Source organism: Triturus cristatus, chromosome 1_2 (assembly GCF_964204655.1).
Source record: "Triturus cristatus chromosome 1_2, aTriCri1.1, whole genome shotgun sequence".
NCBI lineage: Eukaryota > Metazoa > Chordata > Amphibia > Caudata > Salamandridae > Triturus > Triturus cristatus.
The window spans coordinates 1,148,342,901-1,148,365,582 of NC_140580.1; the positions used below are offsets into that span (position 1 = coordinate 1,148,342,901).

At 48.5% G+C, this 22,682-nt stretch overlaps 1 protein-coding gene across 2 annotated transcripts in view; it reads right to left on the minus strand.

Annotated features, from left to right (window-relative positions):
• Window positions 1–22,682, minus strand: part of NTNG2 (netrin G2) — a 485,923-nt gene that overhangs the window by 134,717 nt on the left and 328,524 nt on the right. For both annotated transcript variants that reach the window (XM_085613924.1, XM_085613925.1), the window contains exon 4: window positions 17,907–18,079. In XM_085613924.1, coding sequence (XP_085470050.1) covers window positions 17,907–18,079 — 173 coding nt within the window. The remainder of the gene's footprint in view (window positions 1–17,906; window positions 18,080–22,682) is intronic.

Sequence of the window (22,682 nt, forward strand, 5' to 3'; positions counted from 1 at the left end):
TGCTGAGTGTTAGTGACCATGGCACACAGGATGGACAGCATGCATGTGCACGTTCTGTAGCGTGTGAGTGACCATGGAGTGATGGAAGGCCAGCATGTGTGTATAACTGCTACCGAGCATGAGTAACCATGGCATGAAGGTTGGATAACATATTTGTGAAACTCTTACCATGTGTGAGTGACCATGTTGAGGAGAAAGGACAGCATGTGTGTACAACCCCTACCGAGTGTGAGTGACAGAAGGGAAGCATGTGTGTTTAGCTACTCTCCAGTGCAAGCATGAGTGAGTTCAGGCAAGCATGTGTGCATGCAGCACCTACCAAGAGCAAGTGTGAGCGATCATGGCACTGATGAAGGCCAACATGTGTGTTAACCTCTTGGCTTGTGTGAGTGATCAAAGGCAAGCATGTACATGCATCTTCCACAAAGTGTGAGTGACCATGGCATAGGGGAATGCCAAAATATAGATGCAACGTCCACCATGTGCCCATGGGAGTAGTCATGGCGGGGAGGTAAGCCAGCATTGATGTGCAATTCCTCCGGAGTATGAGTGTGAGCGACATTGACACAGAGGAAGTGCAGTACTTGTATGCCACTCCTGTGAGTGGCTTTGGAGCAGTGGAAGACCAGCCAATGCAAGCAACAGTGTGTGAGTGACTGAAAGCAAGCTTGTGTGTCCAAATGTGAGTGAGCATGGCACAGAGGAAGGCGAGCATGCATGTGCAACTTCTACAGAGTTTGAGTGTAAATGGCCATGGTATGTAGAAAGTAGGCTCGGGTGAAATTTTAATGACACTTGTGTACTACGAGTAATATTGGGAATTTTGCGTTATGCGTCCTATGTGAAATTCCTGGAATTATGCCATTATGTCACATCATTTTCCAGAAATTTCATTTAATTATAAAAAAGTAAATTATGTCAATTTCACACACACTTACTTACAGTAGAAAGGGCAGCATATGTATGCCACCCCTACTGTGGGCTACTGTGAGGGACCAAGGACACAAGAAGGCCAGTATGTGCGTCCACCCTCTACCATGTGCAAGTCTGGGAAATCATGGTATGGAGGAAGGACACATATGTGTACAACTCCCAATGGGTGTGAGTGACCATGGAGTGATGGAACATCAGCATATGTGTGCAATTCATCCGAATGCAAGTGACCACGGAGAAGAAGAAGGCCAGCATCTGACCAGGTGGCTGAAGATGACCAGCATGTGTGTGCAAGTACTCCTGTGTACTAGTGTGAGTGATCATAGCACAGAGAAGGGCCAGCATGTGTGTGCAAATACTCCCATGTACTTGTGTGAGTCACCATAGCGCAGAGGAGGGCCAGCATGTGTGTGCAAATACTCCCATGTACTAGTGTGAGTGATCGTAGTGCAGAGGAGGGCCAGCATGTGTGTGCAAATACTCCCATGTACTTGTGTGAGTCACCATAGTGCAGAGGAGGGCCAGCATGTGTGTGCAAATACTCCCATGTACTAGTGTGAGTGATCGTAGTGCAGAGGAGGGCCAGCATGTGTGTGCAAATACTCCCATGTACTTGTGTGAGTCACCATAGCGCAGAGGAGGGCCAGCATGTGTGTGCAAATACTCCCATGTACTACCGAGATCAAGTGGCTTTTGTCCAAGCTGTAGTTAGATGGTGGTGTATGTCTCCGGTATTTGTAACAGTTGCCGAGTGCGTCGTTGGTTCTCAGTGAGCTGTAGGTAGATGTTGGTATATGTCTTCAAGGATTGTCATGCACTAGTATTTGTGGCAGTCACCGAGTATGTTGTTGGTTCTGAGGGAGCTGTTGGTAGATGGTTCTGTATGTCTCCAGGGATTGTCGCGTACTAGTATTTGTGGCAGTCGCCGAGTGTGTCGTTGGTTCTCAGTGAGCTGTAGGTAGATGGAGATGTATCTCCCAAAGGGTTGTCACGCAGTAGTATTTGTGGGAGTCGCCGAGTGTGTCGTTGGTTCTCAGTGAGCTGTAGGTAGATGGAGATGTATCTCCCAAAGGGTTGTCACACACTAGTATTTGTAGCAGTCGCCGAGTGTGTCGTTGGTTCTCAGTGAGCTGTAGGTGGAAGGGGATGTATCTCTCCAAGGGTTGTCGTGTGCTAGTATTTGTGCAGTCATCGAGTGTGTTCTTGGTTATCAGTGAGCTGTAGGTTGATGGTGGTGTATGTCTCCAAGGGTTGTCACGAATTAGTATTTGTGACAGTCGCCGAGTGTCTCGTTGGTTGTCAGTGAGCTGTAGGTAGATGGTGGTGAATGTCTCCAAGGGTTGTCACGCACTAGTATTTGTGTAGTCGCTGAGTTTTTCGTTGGTTCTCAGTGAGCTACAGGTAGATGGTGATGTATCTTCCTGTGGGTTGTCGTGTGCTAGTATGTGTGAAGTTGCAGAGTGTGTCGTTGGTTCTCGGTGCGCTGTAGGTAGATGGTGATGTATCTCTCCAAGAGTGGTCTTGCGCTAGTATTTGTGCAGTCGCCGAGTGTGTCGTTGGTTCTCAGTGAGCTATGGGTAGATGGTGGTGTATGTCTCCAAGGGTATCCATGCATTAGTATTTGTGGTAGTTGCCGAGTGTCTCATTGGTTTTCAGTGAGTTGTAGGTAGATGTTGGGGTAAGTGTGTTCCGGATAGTTCGCAAGTAGAAGTGTTTGTGAAATTGTTTGATGGCTATCTGAGATTCTGCTGTGACTGAGTGTCTTGTGGTGCTGGCTGAGCTGTGGTTGCACAATTGAGTGTGTTTATTAGCCGAAGAAGGCTGTGAATATCGTGAAGGTGGTTGAGGGTGTTGGTGCAACTGACTGAACCCTGGCCAGAAGATGGAGTGGATTTGCCGGTGAAAGTTATCATAAATAAGTATTTCTGGCAGGTGATCAGTATTTTGGTAATGTTCCCGAGCTGGGGATGAACATGCATGCATTTGTTATTGACAGTCAACGTTCATGTAGAAATGTATTTTATTAAATCTTTAAGTTTTTCAATGGAGCAGCAGCTCCAGGGATCATGGCTCATAGAGGTCTTCCATCAAGAGACCTACTGAGGAAGAACAGGCATTCACGAAGAACAAATAAAGAAAACTCAGAGAACTTCGCTGGAGGCGTTGGTCAGTGGCTGTAGCCCAGTTGTGAAGCGCAGTCTGGGTAGATCTTGACCCAAGGAGTTTTAGTGCTTGCTTTCGGCCGCCAGTGGTGTCGGGGTACGATAGATTCGGGGTTCATGAGGTGGGAAGGTTGGTCCATTCTGAAATCCCTATGTTGTTATTCGCCATGTCATCAGGGTGTCGCTTGTCAGTACCTTCGTACTGATAATGTCGCGATAGTGGTTCTGAACCCTGACTATCGGCAGGACAGATTATCTTTATAATATCGAGGGACAACATTTTGAAAAGAAAGTGAACAGAAGGAGGTTAGGATGTAATGTTCTTAACTCCACATCTGCGTACCTTGACGATATAGGATATACGAGGTACGTCCATGTGGAGATAGGTATAGAAGAAGTATAGAAGCTTGCTTACCTTTCCATAGTTTTTCCCTCGATATTGTTACAATATTCTCTCCCGTCAACATTCAGGATTTGATATCGCCTGTCGACACCGAATGTCGTCTGGCCTGGTATGCATCTCAATCTTATCGAGTCAGTCAGGTTACCTCAATGTACAGGGGTACGTCTAGTGGGACGAGGGGTGCTTGTGGCCCCAGGTTGTCCACGGTGGTGTGCCCCGTTGGGTTGAGTTTGGCTGATTGCTCTGTAGCCCAGTAGCTGCATTTCCCCCGCCTGCTGTGTTATCGCTGTATTTGACTGTGTTGCCTTCTGCCTCTGTCCTTTTCTTCAGGTCTTTAGCCTTAAGGGCATTGTGGGCGGGTGCCAGGGGTGATTTCCGGGTCATCTCAATCCATGTTGTTTCCTGGTGTCCATTAGACCTGTAAATTAGCTGGCATTTTCTTCCGTTGGTTTTAGGTTTCAGCCCCAATACATATGACCTGGCTCATAAACAAATGCCATCTCCATCAACTCCAAGGTCGTGGAGACCACCCCAGTCCAGAATTCCCAAAGATTGGACATTCCCAAGCCATATGTTAGAGGTGGGCATCATGAGATCCGCATCTCGGGCACTTGTCAACAGTGACTTCAAGCATGTTCCCCATCTGTTCAGGGGGCAGGTATGTTTGGCACAGGTGGTTCAACTGGAGGGGGTTAACCCTTGACTTTCTGGACAGATTCTTTCTCGATTATAGTGGTTCAGGCCAGTCAGAGCTCTGTGACTTTTTTGGTGTCATCTTGGTCCTGAAAGTTTGTGATCTCAGTTTGGAAAGTCCTTCGGAGAGCATTGAGGAGGCCAGATGCGGATGTCCTTCCGAGTTCATGCATCAGTCTTAACCCAGAGCATGTTGTCCACCTGGTGAGGTGTGCAACTCGCACTAATGCATTATATGCAGGACCACTGGAATTATGCAATTCTCTGCCCGAGGCGTTTTTCACATAATTATAGATTTTCCGCATTTGCCACATAATGCATCTCCTGCTGCATAATTCGCAGATTTTAACAAAAAAACTGTTTCTTGCTGAAATGGATCCAAAGTTACTTTAAAAAGCAGCAACACGTCTTGCCGCACAATAGAAGACCCTATGCAAAGACCGACCGGTCGTCTTTCGGTAGGTGATTGCTGTATTCTGGTGTTAAATAGATATATTGAGGTGAAACCTTGGCTAAAACAGTGTTAACATGTGTAAATATGGCAATGAAGATATACTGCCGCATAATTTGCCGCACTACGCCGCCAAATTTCCATTTTCTTGACGCATAATTTAGTCAACCCTGCCGCATAATTTGGTCCTTCCTCTCCTGCTGCATAATTCCAGTGGCCCTGATTATATGTCATGACTTGCCCCGGTGTGATGCTGTAAGATTCACTCAACTCCTCAAGTGAGCAGAGTGTATCACTGGTGTACAAGTCGCCCACTGTGTCAGTCTCAGCGGAGACCCAGGGTCCTCTGTCTCGGCGCTTGAACACTTCCCGGAACTGCGCCAGGCACTATATTGGGATTCCTAGTGAGTCTAAGGATGTTTCCCGGAGGCTCTTGGTGCGGTCTGTTCAGCATAATCTGCCTCCCCCTGGCTAGTTTGGAGCAGGAGAAATACTGGGCCACATGTATCAAATTTGGAAATAGTGATTTTACCTAATTGCGTTTTTCTGCGAATCGCAATTAGGTAATCGCTATTCAAAATGTATGAAACTCCGAGAGTTTTATATAGTGAGTCCTAGTGGGTCGCAAATCAACCTACCTCATTAATAATAATAAGGTAGGTCGAATTTGAGAACCATTGGGAATTGCTAATATCATGTGGATGGTGGCCTGCTTGGGTCAGCAGACCACCATGTCTGTCATTGCTTTTAAATAAAGCAAGCATTTTTTCAAAATGCAGCCCGTTTTCCTTAAAGGAAAACAGCTTGCTTTTAAAAAACAAAAATTAAGTTTTCTTTTTAATTTTTAAGAGCAGGTAGGGGTCCACTCCCCATTCGCGAATGGGTTACCACCAACTGGAAGTAGGTGGTAAAATGCAAATGTTTTGCAACAGCATTTCAGTCAGAAAACATTCCTACATACCGCTGCGATGTGGTATTAGCAAGGAACGCCCTAAACACACTTCTTCCTAATAGCGAATCGCTAACCCATTTTGCGATTCAGTAATAGGTTATCGAATCGCAAAATAGGGTTTGGTACTTTGGAAAAGCAAACTTCCGGTCTGCAAATTGGGCCATTTGCAACCTTAAAGAAGGTACATACAGGTGGCCCACTGTGCCACTGGCCTATGTCGTGTAGCACAGTCTGGGTAGATCTTGACCCAAGGAGTTTTAGTGCTTGCTTTCGGCCGTCAGTGGTGTCGGGGTACGATAGATTCGGGGTTCATGAGGTGGGAAGGTTGGTCCATCCTGAAATGCCTATGTTGTTATTCGCCATGTCATCAGGGGTATAGAAGCTTGCTTACCTTTCCATAGTTTTTCCCTCGATATTGTTACGATATTCTCTCCCGTCGACATTCAGGATTTGATATCGCCTGTCGACACCGAATGTCGTCTGGCCTGGTATGCATCTCAATGTTATCGAGTCAGTCAGGTTACCTCAATGTACAGGGGTACGTCTAGTAGTGGGTCGAGGGGTGCTTGTGGCCCCAGGTTGTCCACGGTGGTCTGCCCCGGTTTGGTTGAGTTTGGCTGATCGCTCTGTAGCCCAGTAGCTGCATTTCCCCCGCCTGCTGTGTTGTCGCTGTATTTGACTGTGTTGCTTTCTGCCTCTGTCCTTTTCTTCAGGTCTTTAGCCTTAAGGGCATTGTGGGCGGGTGCCAGGGGTGATTTCCGGGTCATCTCAATCCATGTTGTTTCCTGGTGTCCATTAGACCTGTAAATTAGCTGGCATTTTCTTCCGTTGGTTTTAGGTTTCAGCCCCAATCCGGCCTCGGTAAGTGTGAGGTTCAGTAATTCAGCTGGCAGGTAAGTAGTATCAGCCTATTCTCCTATGAAGCGCTTGGTGGGCCGCAGGAGGTGCGTTGCTCGGTAGTACAGTTCGCAGGCGGGGATCCCCTAGCCAAACTCGTCTGTGGGTAACTGCAGCTTTCCTAGCACCGCTCTTTTCCCTATATTGGTCTAGATCATGTTGGGTAACATCATTTGGACATCTTTAGTTAACTTCCGCAGACCTGCCGCCTCACACGGTGCCACCGTCTGACACATGGTATCGGCTACTATCAGGGACATATTAAGGATTTTGGGGGCCCTGGGCCAAAGGTGTTTTGGGCCCCTCTTTGGAACAGCTTTGAATTTATGATCCAACTGCAACTCATTTATGCCCTTTTTAGCCAGGTCACTGACAGTGCTTAGGAACCCTTTCCAAATGTCATTGTGTTTACATCTAATATTCAGGGAAAACTACGTGTGTTTTCAATATTGTAATGCAGGAACAGCTCACTAATATTTCTGCAAATAATCTGACACCCTCCCATTTCTCACATATGAGGTTCTGTTTGATTGATGCATTATACAAACACAACATTTCTCTGCAAAGTGCCTGTTATAGACTCACAAACATCACCCAAATTAAACGAAAAAGGTATTTAAATCAATTTGATTGAGAATTATTCAAATCATCAGGGCAAGCCTCTGCGGATCAGAGCTGGCTCTTTCAAGGGGCCCCCTGAAAGGCTGGGGCCCTGGGCTAGAGCCCACTTTGCCCATGCCTTAAAACGTCTCTGGCTACCATTACACGGTTACCTGGTGAGGAGCTATCACATCACACTGTGGCAGGGTAAACAAGCTGAAACCCACTGTAAATAGTGGAATTTAGCTCGTTTTCCGAGGCTTTGAACTGCCGACGTACATTAAGGGGTGTGAATACACCCCAGGATATCAGCACCAGTCTCAGCAAGCTTTTTTTTGGGGGGGGAGGAGGTGGGGGCAAAAGTGCCTTGTAGGTACTTCTTGCATGAGTCCCCGCCCCTTCAAGGCCCGCACTCCTCCTCACATGGTAAGATTTTCGTTGAAGTTGGAAGGTCTGGTTCTGTTGAAGAAACTCGGGATTGATGTCTAGTCAGTAGCATAGCAAGTGGGGGGCGGTCGACCCCGGGCAGCACGATTTTTGGGGGCTCTTACCTTGGCCCGTCACAGGGCGGCAAATGCAGGGACTGTCGCCGCCCTCTCCTGCTCTTACCTGCGCCCGTCGCGGTGCAACAAATGGCCCGAGACTGCCACAAGTGGCAAAGGGTCTAACAACATAACTGTGTCAGGTATAGGAGTTTAGGCAAAATTAACTGTTTAGAGGGGGCAATGCTACCCATGATGGATAGTGGGAGTGTGCGCCAGAATGCAACTGATCTGCAAATAGCTGCAACTGTCTTCTCCATGTTGCCTGACATTAAACCTTTTTCCTTGTGGTAAATGAGTGCACTGGGTGGGAAACGTCCATTACAACGCATGCCATTACAACGCTTGTCCTTACAATGCATGCCATTACAACGCATGCCATTACAACGCATGCCATCACAAAGCATTGTACGGTTAGTAATGGAGAATTTTAAGTGTTAGGGTGGGTATGGGTTTTGGGGTAGTTGGGAATAGTAATTTTTACCCCCTATGCTATCGAAATGGTTACTTACCAGTAGGAGTAGTTTTGCAGCTTGAAGAAGTTTCTGGATTCACATGCTGTGCATCATTCCACCATCTAGTGGTTGGGTCTTTGTTTTTTTCTTGTTTTTTTCCCTTGTTTTGGTCGCAGTCGACCACCATTTGGTGCCAGGTACATCACCTAGAGTGGGAATAGTAATTTTTACCCCTACGCTATCCAACGCTTACCCTACAGTTGCACTCACTGGAGTGGGAACAGTAATTTTTACCCCTACGCTATCCAACGCTTACCCTACAGTTGCACTCACTGGAGTGGGAACAGTAATTTTTACCCCTACGATATCCAACACTTTCCCTACTGCTGCACTCACTGGAGTGGACATAGTAATTTCTACCCCTACTCTATCCAACACTATCCAACACTTTCACTACTGTTGCACTCACTGGATGGGGAATAGTAATTTTTACCCCTACGCTATCCAACACTTACCTTACTGTTGTACTAAAAGAATTATGCGTTGTAATGGTATGCATTGTAATGGAATGAGTTGCAATGGTAGTTTTAAAAAAATGAGTTGTAATGGTATGCGTTGTAAAATCATGCGATGTAATGGTAGTTGTGTTGTAAAAACTGCGAAGTAAAAGCATGCGTTGTAATTGTTTGCGTTGTAACGTCATATATTCCACTGGCTGCCATGCTGTTCCCGTCTGAGACTTGACGCTGGTGGTTGCACTCATCCTGCTCTCCCCACGGTTCGATGGGTAAGATTATTCTCAATCTATTCTCAAGCTGGAGAGTTCTCCAAAATTTGCCAAGGATTCCAGAGCTACTTGCAAGTTACATCTTGCATCCGGTATGTGTACAAGAACATCATCGCAAGTGTCTATTACTCAATGGTATACCCCAGTTTGGCCCCTCCCCCTACAGACAGGCCAGAGGCTCCATGGCACGGCAGAGTGGAGGCAGGAGGGGCAGCCCTGTTGGGTGCCCCTGTCCACCACTTTGAGATGATATGACCTGTGCAAACTCCAGTTGTCGGATTTGTGTACAGTAGCCTAACCCATTTCAATGAATAGCACCAAAGCCCAGTTTTATAAGCATTATCAGGATTCTCTGCTCCAACACCTGAGGTTGATGGTCTCAGGTCCTGTCGGAGCGCCATCTCTCCGATCTCCTCCCGGGTGTTCAATTTGTTAGGGGTAAACTTTCCTATGGTGGCAACAGTGAAGGTTTCTGCCTGACGACAAGCAGCTGCCTACACTGGGGAAGTTATTATTGTCCAAGATTGTTGTTGATTTGGGATGGGGTGAACAGCTACTCAGTCGGACCCCTTTCTTGCTATCCATATGTGCTGTGTGTACGCACACCCAGAGTTACGCTAGTCTTGCATCCTCCTCTTCCTGGTTCTGTGATTGCTTTCTTTGAAGCTTTATGGAGACTAGTATTTTGGGTGATGGTTGGCAAGAATCAAACTGGGCAGGCAGTTGTTTGCTTATGGGCAGTATATAGGGTGTGCAGGGTAGCCTCATTGTCGGGGCCCGGTTTGTTGAGGGCACCTTCGAGGAGCTGGTTTCGTGACAGTCGTCCTTGACTATGCTTTCTTGCCATACTCACAGTTCACTGGCCCACTGGCTGCTGCTGAGCTCAGTGGATGGGGCTGTCTCCTCGCGATGTGCCCACAGGTTGGCCCCAGGGCTTCTACACTGCGTGCCCTTCCACGGCTGCCATCTTTTTCTTCTAGACGGTGGCCTGATTGGGTCCTTTGACCTCTTCAGGCAATCAGCGCTTCATGGCTGCCCCCTTTGTGCCTGTACGGAGCTTTGGGTCAGATGTACGAATGCATTTATTGGTCGAAACCCCTGTGATTTGGTAAATCACACGTTTTGCAACAAATAAATGTATTTTTGTAATGCGCTATACCCATTTAGCATTTCAGCAACAGGTTACCGAATTGCTAAACCATTCCGAACTGCTTTTTGCAAGGGGCTTGTTTAGGGACGCATTTCCAAATAGCGATTCTCAATGGGTCATTGAGATTGAAAATCGGTCACAAAACATTAATATTTTACCAACACCTCGAAGGAGGTGGCAACCCATTCGCAAACAGGAAGGGGTCCCTAAGGGATCACTTCTCCTTTGTGAATGTTGACAAAAATATTTTTTAAGGCTTGACACTGGTGCCAAGGATCATTATCAAGTACCCAAAAAAGTTTGTGAAACTTTTCCTTTTTGTCTTTTTTAAATGCATCCCTTTTTCCTTTAATGAAAACAGACTGCATTAAAAAAAATGTAATTGCTCTATTTAAAAGCACTCTCAACATGGTGGTCTTCTGACCCCAGCCGGCCTCCATCGCTTTGATGTGAGCCAATCACAGTGGGTCACAATTTGCGATCTACCTCATTAATATTCACAAGGTAGGTCGACCCACTACGATTCTGTATTTTGGAAATGGCATTAGTACATAAATTGATTTGCAAAATACCATTTGATTTTCTAGCAGTCAGTGCACAAATTGTGATCACTTTTAAACAATCCAATGTTGTACATCTAGCACTTAGTTACTTATGCTGTGGTTGAGCTGCTCCAAATGACAGTAACCTACAATTTTGTGTCTACTTCTCAATGTCTGGAAAACTTGGGGCCTTTTTAGGATGTTGATGTGAAATATCACATAAGTGAGAATAGACATGCATATTCACTCCCTCAACCACCTATACGTTACCCTCAGTGAGTTAAGCACCTCCTCCGAGATCTGTCTGTGAAAAAGGGCAAGTGTCTCACTTGAGGAACTTCGATTTTCGATCGCGATCGAATCGACCCGCCATTTTGTGGCCCGCCGCCATTTTGTGTTGCCATCACTCAGGCAGCACGGCGAACAAAGTCTATTCTGCTTTTTCTGTAGCCTGATGTTGAAATACACCTTCTGCCTCTATTTGAAAAGCTGGTGTTAGAACTAGCCGAGTACACTAATCCCTGTCTGGCTTTTCTAATCCCCGTCTCAACTATCTGTTGATTCACACTATTCTTTCCTGACCTTATCTTATCGACTGGCCTTCACTGTCTTCTGCAAGCATTCTCTCGTTTCGCAACTGTCCTCCAACACACACAAACGTATCTCGCCACCTGCAAGTTAGTTATGAATCTGTTAATGAATTAGCTTGAGGGAGGGGTGATAAACATAGTTGGAGGAGAGGTCTCTTCGAGTCATCTGACACTTTTGTTTTCCAACTTTTCCCATTGGTTCCATCCTGTTTTCTAACTTTCCTTATTGGTTCTTTCTTGTATGTTCTGGGAGGGTTTTGGATCAATATGTCTGAACCTTGTATAGTATTTAACGCTGTGCGCCACAGAGTGAAGTGGCAGTCTCCTGAGAACCTACTCTGTGTACTTCTAGGATAACTGTACTAGCTGCAGCTAAATAAATCTGATCTTCTAATGCCGACAGAGTGTCCCGTGTCTCTGTGTAGCGAAGCAGGAGAATTCCGGAGACTTTGGGCGTACCCTGCGCCGCCAGGCCCAAAAGGTTCTGGTTCTTCACACTTCAGGGGACAAATACGGTGGTGCAGCAGCATCAAGTGTTCCCCATTACAGGACACAAATCAGGCAGCAGCAGCAGCAAGTGTTCCCCATCACAGGACACAAATCAAGCAGCAGCAGGCCAGTGTTCCCATCACAGGACACAAATCAAGCAGCAGCAGGCCAGTGTTCCCATCACAGGACACAAATCAGGCAGCAGCAGGCCAGCGTTCCCCATCACAGGACACAAATCAGGCAGCAGCAGCAGCAAGTGTTCCCCATCACAGGACACAAATCAAGCAGCAGCAGCAGCAAGTGTTCCCCATCACAGGACACAAATCAGGCAGCAGCAGCAGCAAGTGTTCCCCATCACAGGACACAAATCAGGCAGCAGCAGAAAGTGTTAACCATCACAGTACACAAATCAGGCAGCAGCAGTGAAAGCGTTCCCCATCACAGGACACAAATCAAGCAGCAGCAGCAAGTGTTCCCCATCACAGGACACAAACCAGGCAGCAGCAGCAGCAAGTGTTCCCCATCACAGGACACAAATCAAGCAGCAGCAGCAGCAAGTGTTTCCCATCACAGGACACAAATCAGGCAGCAGCAGGCCAGCGTTCCCCATCACAGGACACAAATCAGGCAGCAGCAGCAAGTGTTCCCCATCACAGGACACAAACCAGGCAGCAGCAGCAAGTGTTCCCCATCACAGGTCACAAATCAGGCAGCAGCCGTGCAAGCTTTCCCCATCACAGTACACAAATCAAGCAGCAGCAGCAAGTGTTCCCCATCACAGGACACAAATCAAGCAGCAGCAGCAGCAAGTGTTCCCCATCACAGTACACAAATCAGGCAGCAGCAGCAGCAAGTGTTCCCCATCACAGGACACAAATCAAGCAGCAGCAGGCCAGCGTTCCCCATCACAGGACACAACTCAGGCAGCAGCAGCAAGTGTTCCCCATCACAGGACACAAATCAGGAAGCAGCAGCAAGTGTTCCCCATCACAGGACACAAATCAGGCAGCAGCCGTGCAAGCTTTCCCCATCACAGTACACAAATCAAGCAGCAGCAGCAAGTGTTCCCCATCACAGGACACAAATCAGGCAGCAGCCGTGCAAGCTTTCCCCATCACAGTACACAAATCAAGCAGCAGCAGGCCAGTGTTCCCCATCACAGGACACAAATCAGGCAGCAGCAGCAAGTGTTCCCCATCACAGGACACAAATCAGGCAGCAGCCGTGCAAGATTTCCCCATCACAGTACACAAATCAAGCAGCAGCAGGCCAGTGTTCTCCATCACAGGACACAAATCAGGCAGCAGCCGTGCAAGCTTTCCCCATCACAGGACACAAATCAGGCAGCAGCAGCAAGTGTTCCCCATCACAGGACACAAATCAGGAAGCAGCAGCAAGTGTTCTCCATCACAGGACACAAATCAGGCAGCAGCCGTGCAAGCTTTCCCCATCACAGTACACAAATCAAGCAGCAGCAGCAAGTGTTCCCCATCACAGGACACAAATCAGGCAGCAGCCGTGCAAGCTTTCCCCATCACAGGACACAAATCAGGCAGCAGCAGGCCAGTGTTCCCCATCACAGGACACAAATCAGGCAGCAGCAGCAAGTGTTCCCCATCACAGGACACAAATCAGGCAGCAGCCGTGCAAGATTTCCCCATCACAGTACACAAATCAAGCAGCAGCAGGCCAGTGTTCTCCATCACAGGACACAAATCAGGCAGCAGCCGTGCAAGCTTTCCCCATCACAGGACACAAATCAGGCAGCAGCCGTGCAAGCTTTCCCCATCACAGGACACAAATCAGGCAGCAGCAGCAAGTGTTCCCCATCACAGGACACAAATCAGGCAGCAGCCGTGCAAGCTTTCCCCATCACAGGACACAAATCAGGCAGCAGCCGTGCAAGCTTTCCCCATCACAGGACACAAATCAGGCAGCAGCAGAAAGTGTTCCCCATCACAGGACACAAATCAGGCAGCAGCAGGCCAGTGTTCCCCATCACAGGACACAAATCAGGCAGCAGCCGTGCAAGCTTTCCCCATCACAGGACACAAATCAGGCAGCAGCAGGCCAGTGTTCCCCATCACAGGAAACAAATCAGGCAGCAGCAGGCCAGCGTTCCCCATCACAGGACACAAATCAGGCAGCAGCCGTGCAAGCTTTCCCCATCACAGGACACAAATCAGGCAGCAGCAGCAGCAAGTGTTCCCCATCACAGGACACAAATCATGCAGCAGCAGGCAAGCTTTCCCCATCACAGGACACAAATCAGGCAGCAGCAGGCCAGTGTTCCCCATCACAGGACACAAATCAGGCAGCAGCAGCAAGTGTTCCCCATCACAGGACACAAATCATGCAGCAGCAGGCAAGCTTTCCCCATCACAGGACACAAATCAGGCAGCAGCAGGCCAGTGTTCCCCATCACAGGACACAAATCAGGCAGCAACAGGCCAGCGTTCCCCATCACAGGACACAAATCAGGCAGCAGCAGGCCAGCGTTCCCCATCAGAGGACACAAATCAGGCAGCAGCCGTGCAAGCTTTCCCCATCATAGGACACAAATCAGGCAGCAGCCGTGCAAGCTTTCCCCATCACAGGACACAAATCAGGCAGCAGCAGGCCAGTGTTCCCCATCACAGGACACAAATCAGGCAGCAGCCGTGCAAGCTTTCCCCATCACAGGACACAAATCAGGCAGCAGCAGGCCAGCATTCCCCATCACAGGACACAAATCAGGCAGCAGCCGTGCAAGCTTTCCCCATCACAGGACACAAATCAGGCAGCAGCAGGCAAGCGTTCCCCATCATAGGACACAAATCAGGCAGCAGCAGGCCAGTGTTCCCCATCACAGGACACAAATCAGGCAGCAGCAGGCCAGTGTTCCCCATCACAGGACACAAATCAGGCAGCAGCAGTGCAAGCTTTCCCCCAGCACAGGACACAAATCAGGCAGCAGCCGTGCAAGCTTTGCTTCCTCACAGAAGAGGTACATGGTTGTGGTAGCAGAGCAAGCTTCCCACTCTCGCAGACGGCAGCAAGTGCAACCTTCCATTCCCAGCAGAACAGATCCCTCTGAGCAGACTGGTCAAGCTTTCATCAGTCACAGGAAATTCAAAGTTAGGGCATAAGTGACATGCAGGGTGAGTGGGGGAATAGATGGATGAGTGAGTGAATATGCACGTTTAGACACAATTCCCACTTAGGGAACATGACAAACTGGAGGCGCGTAGACCAGAGGCTTGTTTCATAAATGTACTGGAGGCTCTCAGACCAGGGGCTACTTTCATGAATGAAGTGCAGGCCAGTAGAAAGATGTGTAGTTCCATAAACGAAGTGGAGGCCAATAGAAAGACGGCTAGCTCCATGAATGTGCTAGAGGCCAATAGAAAGACAGCTCGCTCCATGAATGTACTAGAGACACACAGATCGGAGTCTAGTTTCATACATGCAGAGGAAAGCTAGAGGTCAGAGTCCAGCCTCCTAATGTAGCAGGGTCCCCCACAGAACAACAGCCAGCTCCATATTGGACTTGAGGCCCGCAGGCTCCCTCCTCAGAGGGATGCAAGGGCCTTTCTGGGAGAGGATGCTGGGGGGGGCCTGAAGAACGCTTTGCAGTGATGGATGAATAACAACAGTCATCGCACAGAGACACTGGCCCGAATTTATGAACCCCTTGCGTTGCGGTTGCATCACACAAGGCGGTGCAAGGCAATGCAAGGGCTTCAGTGAGATTTATAAAACATGCAAAGCCATCCTGCGTGGCTGTGCATGGCTTTGCGACTCCAGGATAATGCAAGGCAGCACAAGTCGCTGCCTTGCGTTACTCTGCATTGGCGAGGCGTCCCACAGGTGGAGCGTGGATGTTCCCACGCACCCACCCATGGATTTTGACACATTCTCAGATTTACTACGACTAGAAAACCTGAGAATGCGCCAAAATGGTACACCTTCCCAACAGAAGTGTAACGAGGAGAAATATGTTTGTTTCTCCTCTTTATTTCCTCTTTTACGTGTGCTGTATTCTGCAGCACAGATAGAAAGAGGAACATGCCTCAGAGGATTATTTTTGTGCAGGAAGGTGTCCTTTCCTACACGAAAGCAATGCTGGCTGTAAGGCTGGTACCCTGACACGATGGTGCATGGGTGCCTCCATTGGCATTAGACTGCACTGTGTTGGTGCTAGGCTGCACTGTGTTAGCTAGGCTGCAATGTGTTGGTGCTGGGCTGCACTGTGTTGGTGCTAGGCTGCACTGTGTTGGTGCTGGGTTGCACTATGTTGGTGCTAGGTTGCACTGTGTTGGCGCTAGGCTGCACTGTGTTGGCGCTAGGCTGCACTGTGTTGGTGCTAGGCTGCACTGTGTTGGTGCTAGGCTGCACTGTGTTGGTGCTAGGCTCCACTGTGTTGGTGCTAAGTTGCACTGTGTTGGTGCTAAGTTGCACTGTGTTGGTGCTAGGCTGCACTGTGTTGGTGCTATGTTGCACTGTGTTTGTGCTAGGCTGCACTGTGTTGGTGCTAAGCTGCACTGTGTTGGTGCTGGGCTGTACTGTGTTGGTGCTAGGTTGCACTGTGTTGGCGCTAGGCTGCACTCTGTTGGTGCTAGGCTGCACTGTGTTGGTGCTATGTTGCACTGTGTTGGTGATGGGTTGCACTGTGTTGGGGCTAGGCTGCACTGCGTTGGCACTAGTCTTCACTGTGTTGGTGCTGGGCTGCACTGTGTTGGTGCTAGGCTGCACTATGTTGGTGCAAGGCTGCACTGAGTTGGTGATAGGCTGCACTGTGTTGGTGCTAGGCTGCAGTGTGTTGGCGTTAGGCTGCAGTGTGTTGGTGCTAGGTTGCACTGTGTTGGTGCTATGTTGGACTGTGTTGGTGATGGGTTGCACTGCGTTGGGGCTAGGCTGCACTGCGTTGGTGCTAGGATGCACTGTGTTGGTGCGAGTCTGCACTGTGTTGATGCTGGGCTGCACTGTGTTGGTGCTAGGCTGCACTATGTTGGTGCAAGGCTGCACTGTGTTGGTGATAGGCTGCACTGTGTTGGTGCTAGGCTGCAGTGTGTTGGTGCTAGGCTGCAGTGTGTTAGTGCTATGCTGCACTGTGTTGGTGCTAGGCTGCACTGTGCTGGTGCTAGGCTGCACTGTGTTGGTGCTAGGCTGCACTGTGTTGGTGCTAGGCTGCACTGTGTTGGCGCTAGGCTGCAGTGTGTTGGTGCTATGCTGCACTGTGTTGGTGCTAGGCTGCAGTGTGTTGGTGCTAGGCTGCACTGTGTTGGTGCTAAGTTGCACTGTGTTGGTGCTAAGCTGCACTGTGTGCGCCAGCGCAGAGAGAGAGCAGGAATGTGCCATATCTTAGTAAATATGGTGCATCTCTGCTCTCTCCATTGACCCATCGAAACAAGTTGTCTTGCTGCGTTGCACTGTGTCAAATAACAGTAAATCTGGGCCCTGGTAAATAGGGACAGTATTCTCGCAGAGATCTGGTCAATAACAACAGCAGTCTCTCAACAGTCTGGTCAATAACAATCAGCGCTTTAAATGGAAATATAGACCTGCGGGTACTCACTATCCAGTGCAGCTGTTTACCCCTGAAAAGTGCTGGTACTCTTGCAGAACATGTCATGGAGCAGTGCTGAGAAGCGCAAGTACTCTCCTATTAAATTTATGAAGTGCAGGTACTCACTCCTGGACAGTAGCTGCCCGTTTAAAGCACTGATAACAACAAGTTTCTCACAGTGTTCTGGTGAATACCGACAGTAACCTCCCAGAGGGGCCTAGAGGCAGTAATCAGGGTGTTGTTTGCCAAAATAGCAGAGTACACCAAACCACCCTTTCTAGTCATCCACAGAGGTGGGGGTCACCCTTATGTGGACCTCAGAACACTCCCTCGACTGATGAGAAGCAGAGGTTTGATACATGACATAGCACACAGATGAGCTGTGCCCTGGTGATCAGTTGGACAAAGTTGTGGTCAATTCTCAGACCAGCCCCTCTAGATGTCAACATTTCTACACCTGATGACACAGAGATCATGGGAGATGTCTTCGGTCCCCAACATTTATCAGAGCTTATTTTGTGCCCTCATGCCATGAGAGTACCGCCCTCCGCCACCTAGAAAGGATGCGAGTCCAGAGGGCTGAGAACAAGGTTCCTGCCCCAGGTGAACACTCATGGTAGAAGGTGGGCATGACTTCTGGTTATATGGAGGTGATCACTCAACAAGTCGGCATTGGTTAAGCATGGCTGGGAAAGGAAGTGCTTGTACCTACATGCGTTGGGTGATCCATGGGGCGTGGGGGTGTAGGCGCCGGCCCGCCATGACTTGGTGCGGAAGTTCTTCTTGCATTTGCCGCAGTCCTGCCCCGTCGTGTTGTGCTCACACTCGCACTGGAGGCTGCCATCCCGGAAGGTGCAGGTGTTGGCGTGAAGGTTGCACTTGCACCTGTAGGTAGACAACAAGAAGATAAACAAAGAGAAGAGGCGTCATCAGAGGATGGAACACACACTGGACCATATAGCCCCACCGCCTCCTCCGTCAACCCCGTGCGGGTCATGGAAGACCCAGACCATCCACCCAACCAGGCTTCAACAGCCTCGAGGAGTGGGTCGGTCTATAGAGAAGATGTCTCCACAGTCCGCAGACCCTGAAATGTCTGTATGATTGAGGCAGAACGGGAGATGTCATTGATTCTGCCCAAACCCTATTGGAATTTAAAAGAAAATGGCCTGTTAGTGTTCAGGGGCAGACTGACGGACGGTCCACTACTGCATTAATGGCCCTAATAGACATGAGGGGCCGAAGCAAAGTGTCAAAAAACGATCATGATCTCTCCACTCCCCCAGCCCCCCCACACCCCCCAAGCGTGTGGATTAGAGTATGGATTCCCTGTTTGATTTCCCTCCATTTGTTTCTTTTTGTCATGTTTCATTTTTCTGCCCCCCCTCACCCCGCTGACCATCATGTGTACAGACGCGGACCCGTGTGACCAGCGTGATAGCGCCCACCCTTGTCCCTTAAGGGCACCCTCCTCATAGGAACTCCACATACTATGTACCTAGCGCTCTGCCTCATCTTGCACTGTGTTTTTCTGTACAGTATTACTGTTTCACATACGGTACCTTATATTCTCCGTCCCTCCTTCCCCTATTCACTGTTTTGTTTTAATCTTCCAATAAAGAATTGTGAAACAAACAATCATGGGCGGCGCCAAGAGTCCGTCATACATAGGAGGGTGGAGAAGACGCTTAATGGAAATGTGTGAGACCAGCGAACGTACAAGCATCTGGGGGCAGATGTGAAGCACCCGTAAGCATGTGTGGGCGGGGCAACAGCCCCAATGAATAAGAGGAGACACAGCTAATGCCCAATAAATGTATTTATTTGTTTATAGAGCTTTATATAGCATTGTATGTCATATTGCAACCTCTTAAGAGCGTTCCATTTAACTTTTGTCGGTCGAGCTAAGCCCCGGTTTATGTGTGGGGTGGGAACTAAAGCCCTACAAATGTGAGGTGAGAGCGAAAGCCCCAATAAATGTGTGGGAGGAGCTAAAGCCACAAGGCATATGTGTGGGTGGAACTAGGCCCCCAATACGTATGTGTGGGTGGAACTAGGCCCCCAATACGTATGTGTGGGTGGAACTAGACCCCCAATACATATGTGTGGGTGGAACTAGACCCCCAATACGTATGTGTGGGTGGAACTAGACCCCCAATACATATGTGTGGGTGGAACTAGACCCCCAATACATATGTGTGGGTGGAACTAGACCCCCAATACATATGTGTGGGTGGAACTAGACCCCCAATACATATCTGTGGGTGGAACTAGACCCCCAATACGTATGTGTGGGTGGAACTAGACCCCCAATACATATGTGTGGGTGGAACTAGACCCCCAATACGTATGTGTGGGTGGAACTAGACCCCCAATACGTATGTGTGGGTGTAACTAGACCCCCAATACATATGTGTGGGTGGAACTAGGCCCCCAATACATATGTGTGGGTGGAACTAGGCCCCAATACATATGTGTGGGTGGAACTAGACCCCCAATACATATGTGTGGGTGGAACTAGACCCCAATAAGTATGGGTGGGTGGATCTAGACCCCCAATATATATGTGTGGGTGGATCTAGACCCCCAATACATATGTGTGGGTGGAACTAAAGCCCCATCAATATGTGGGTGGAGGTAAAGCGCCAGTAAATGTGTGGGAGGAGCTAAACCACAAGGCGTATGAGTGGGTGGATCTAAAGTAAAGTGTGGGAGGAGCTCCCCAATGCGTGTCTGGTGGGAATAAAGCCACAATTAATGAGTGGGAGGAGCCCACACCACAATACATATGTGTGGGTAGAACCAAGGCCCCATAAATGTGTGGGTGGAGCTAAACCATCATTAATGAGTGGGAGGGGCTAAACCCACAAAACATATGCGTGATTAGAGCAAATGCTCCAATATTTGAATGGGAGGAGCTCAAATCTTTCAATGGCTGGAATGCGGCAGTAAGTGCTATATGAATGCAATTCAAACATATGTGTGAGAGCTACTAAAACCCCATAAATGTGTGGGTGGAGCTAAATCACAGTAACGAGTGGAAGGAGCTAAAACCACCAATCCTATATGTGAGTAGATGTAATACACCAATGTTTGAATAGGCGGAGCTGAAACCTTTCACTGCTTCAGGGACGGCTTTAGCTCTGATGGCACCCGGTGCAACAACCCTTTTTGACGCCCCATGACCGCCTGCTCAGATTCTCTCACTACCACCATCATCTCTCCAATCATAAGTTATTAATAAAAACAGCCCCCCTCCCCTGATGTTAGTGCCCCCTCCACTGGTCAGCGCCCTGTGCAGCCGCACCTGTTGCACTGCCCTAATGCCAGCCCTGCACTGCTTCAACAGGGGAGTAAGCGCCATATAAATGTAACTCAAACATGTGTGAGAGTGTAACTAAAGCCCTAATAAAGTGGGGGGTGCGACTAAAGCATAAATAAAGCAGTGGGAGGAGCTAAACCTATGATATAGAAGTATGGTGGGGCTAAATCACCACTAAACTCATGGGGACGAGCACAAGCCTCTGACACCATGACTCGCAGTAGTTAAAGCCGCAACATACTTATGTGGGCGGAGCTAAAACACAACACTATTAAATTTGACTTGTATACACTGAAATGAGAACGTTCTCCCTAAATAATTAAGACAAAAATGTGGCATCCTCGGTGGCCGTGCGCACCCTGGTTCTGCAGGGGGGACATTAATAAGCGCCTGCAAGGAGCCGAGGGCCATAAGTTGTTACAGAAGTCCTTTCCTAGCGCCCCCATGCGGCTGGTGGAGGTCTTCCGCTTGTCTTACATTGAAAACATTGGGGCCGGATTCAAACTTGGAGGATAATGGATCATCTTTTGGTTTCTGGAGGAAACAATTGACTGGAGAGGAGTCAACGGGTGGAATTCTCTCCTCCATTGCACCTCACCACCACCCTCTCCTCAGGCCACTGGTGGTTCCCCTTGAACAAAGACCTGCAACACCAGTCTGTCTTGTTCAGCACTTCAAATGGAAACATAAGAGTGCTGGTACTCATTCTCTCAGTCAGAGTGCCAGTATGTAATGGAAAGTGCTGGTCCCCACTATCCAAGAGTGCCTGTTTGTGATGGAAAGTGCTTTTACTATCCAAGAGTACCTGTTTGTGATGGAAAGTGCTTGAACTATCCAAGAGTACTTGTTTGTGATGGAAAGTGCTTGTACTATCCAAGAGTACTTGTTTGTGATGGAAAGTGCTTGTACTATCCAAGAGTGCCTGTTTGTGATGGAAAGTGCTTGTACTATCCAAGAGTGCCTGTTTGTGACGGAAAGTGTGTGTACTATCCAAGAGTACTTGTTTGTGATGGAAAGTGCTTGTACTACCCAAGCGTGCCAGTTTGTGACTGGGTAGTGAGTTCCAGTACTCACTGTCCCATGATCCCTGTTTGCAACTGATAAGTGCTGACACCCTCTATCTAAGAGTGTCAATTGTTGATGAAAAGTGCCCATACTCACTATGCCACTGTCTCAGAGTATTTGCTTGCTAATGAGAAATGATAGAACTTTCTAACCAAGAGTCCCTGCTCGGAATTATAAGTGACATTGCTCACTAGCTCAGAGTGCCTGTTTCCTACTGAGAAGTGTCAGCACCCGCTATCCAAGGACACCTGTTTGCAACTGGGAAGTGCAGGTACTCAGTATCCCAGAGTGCCTCTTAGTAACTTAGAAGTGCCAGTACTCGCAATCCAAAAGTGCTTGTTTGTGACTGAGGTGTTCCAGTGCTCACTATCCCATAGTGCATGTTTGCAGCTGAGAAATGGTGCAACTCACTATACCTGGTGCCTGTTTGTGACCGAGAAGTGCCAGGACTCACATTCCAAGAGTATACTGAGCGTCTGTTTTCCCAATATCTAAGCTGAATACATTCCAAGTCGTTTTTTTTCCTATATGTTTTTATGCTTTTATTATTATTATCTCAAATGTTTTTTTCACAAGTGACATCTTTGTAAAGATCTGGTTTCCAATAGTATGAATCTTGGAACCTTGTCAATCATTAGCAAACACTTTGCTTCTAAAAAGTACTGGTACTCACTATCCAAGAGTACGTGCTTGCTAATGAGAAGTGCCGGTACTCACTAGCCAAGAGTGCCTGTCTGTTTGTGAATAGAAGTGCCGGCACTCACTAGCCAAGAGTGTCTGTCTGTTTGTGAATAGAAGTGCCCGTACTCACTCTCCCACTGTGCGTGTTTCCCACTGAGAAGTGCCGATACTCTCCGAGTCCTCCCATTACACATCCTGCACCCCTTCAGCGAGGCGGGGGCACTTGCTTTCAGGTTCAAAGTGCCGCCACTCAATACTTGAGAGTACCTGTCCATCTAATGCACTGGTCATGTTCACAAACCCGTGACCCTTGACGTATTTCCCACTGGGCTCCGCGCTGTTGTATGTCTGCCCTGCACAGAGCTGCTTACCACAGCAGGAGCACCTGCAGCACGATTACCCGCGTGAGCGGTTTTATTC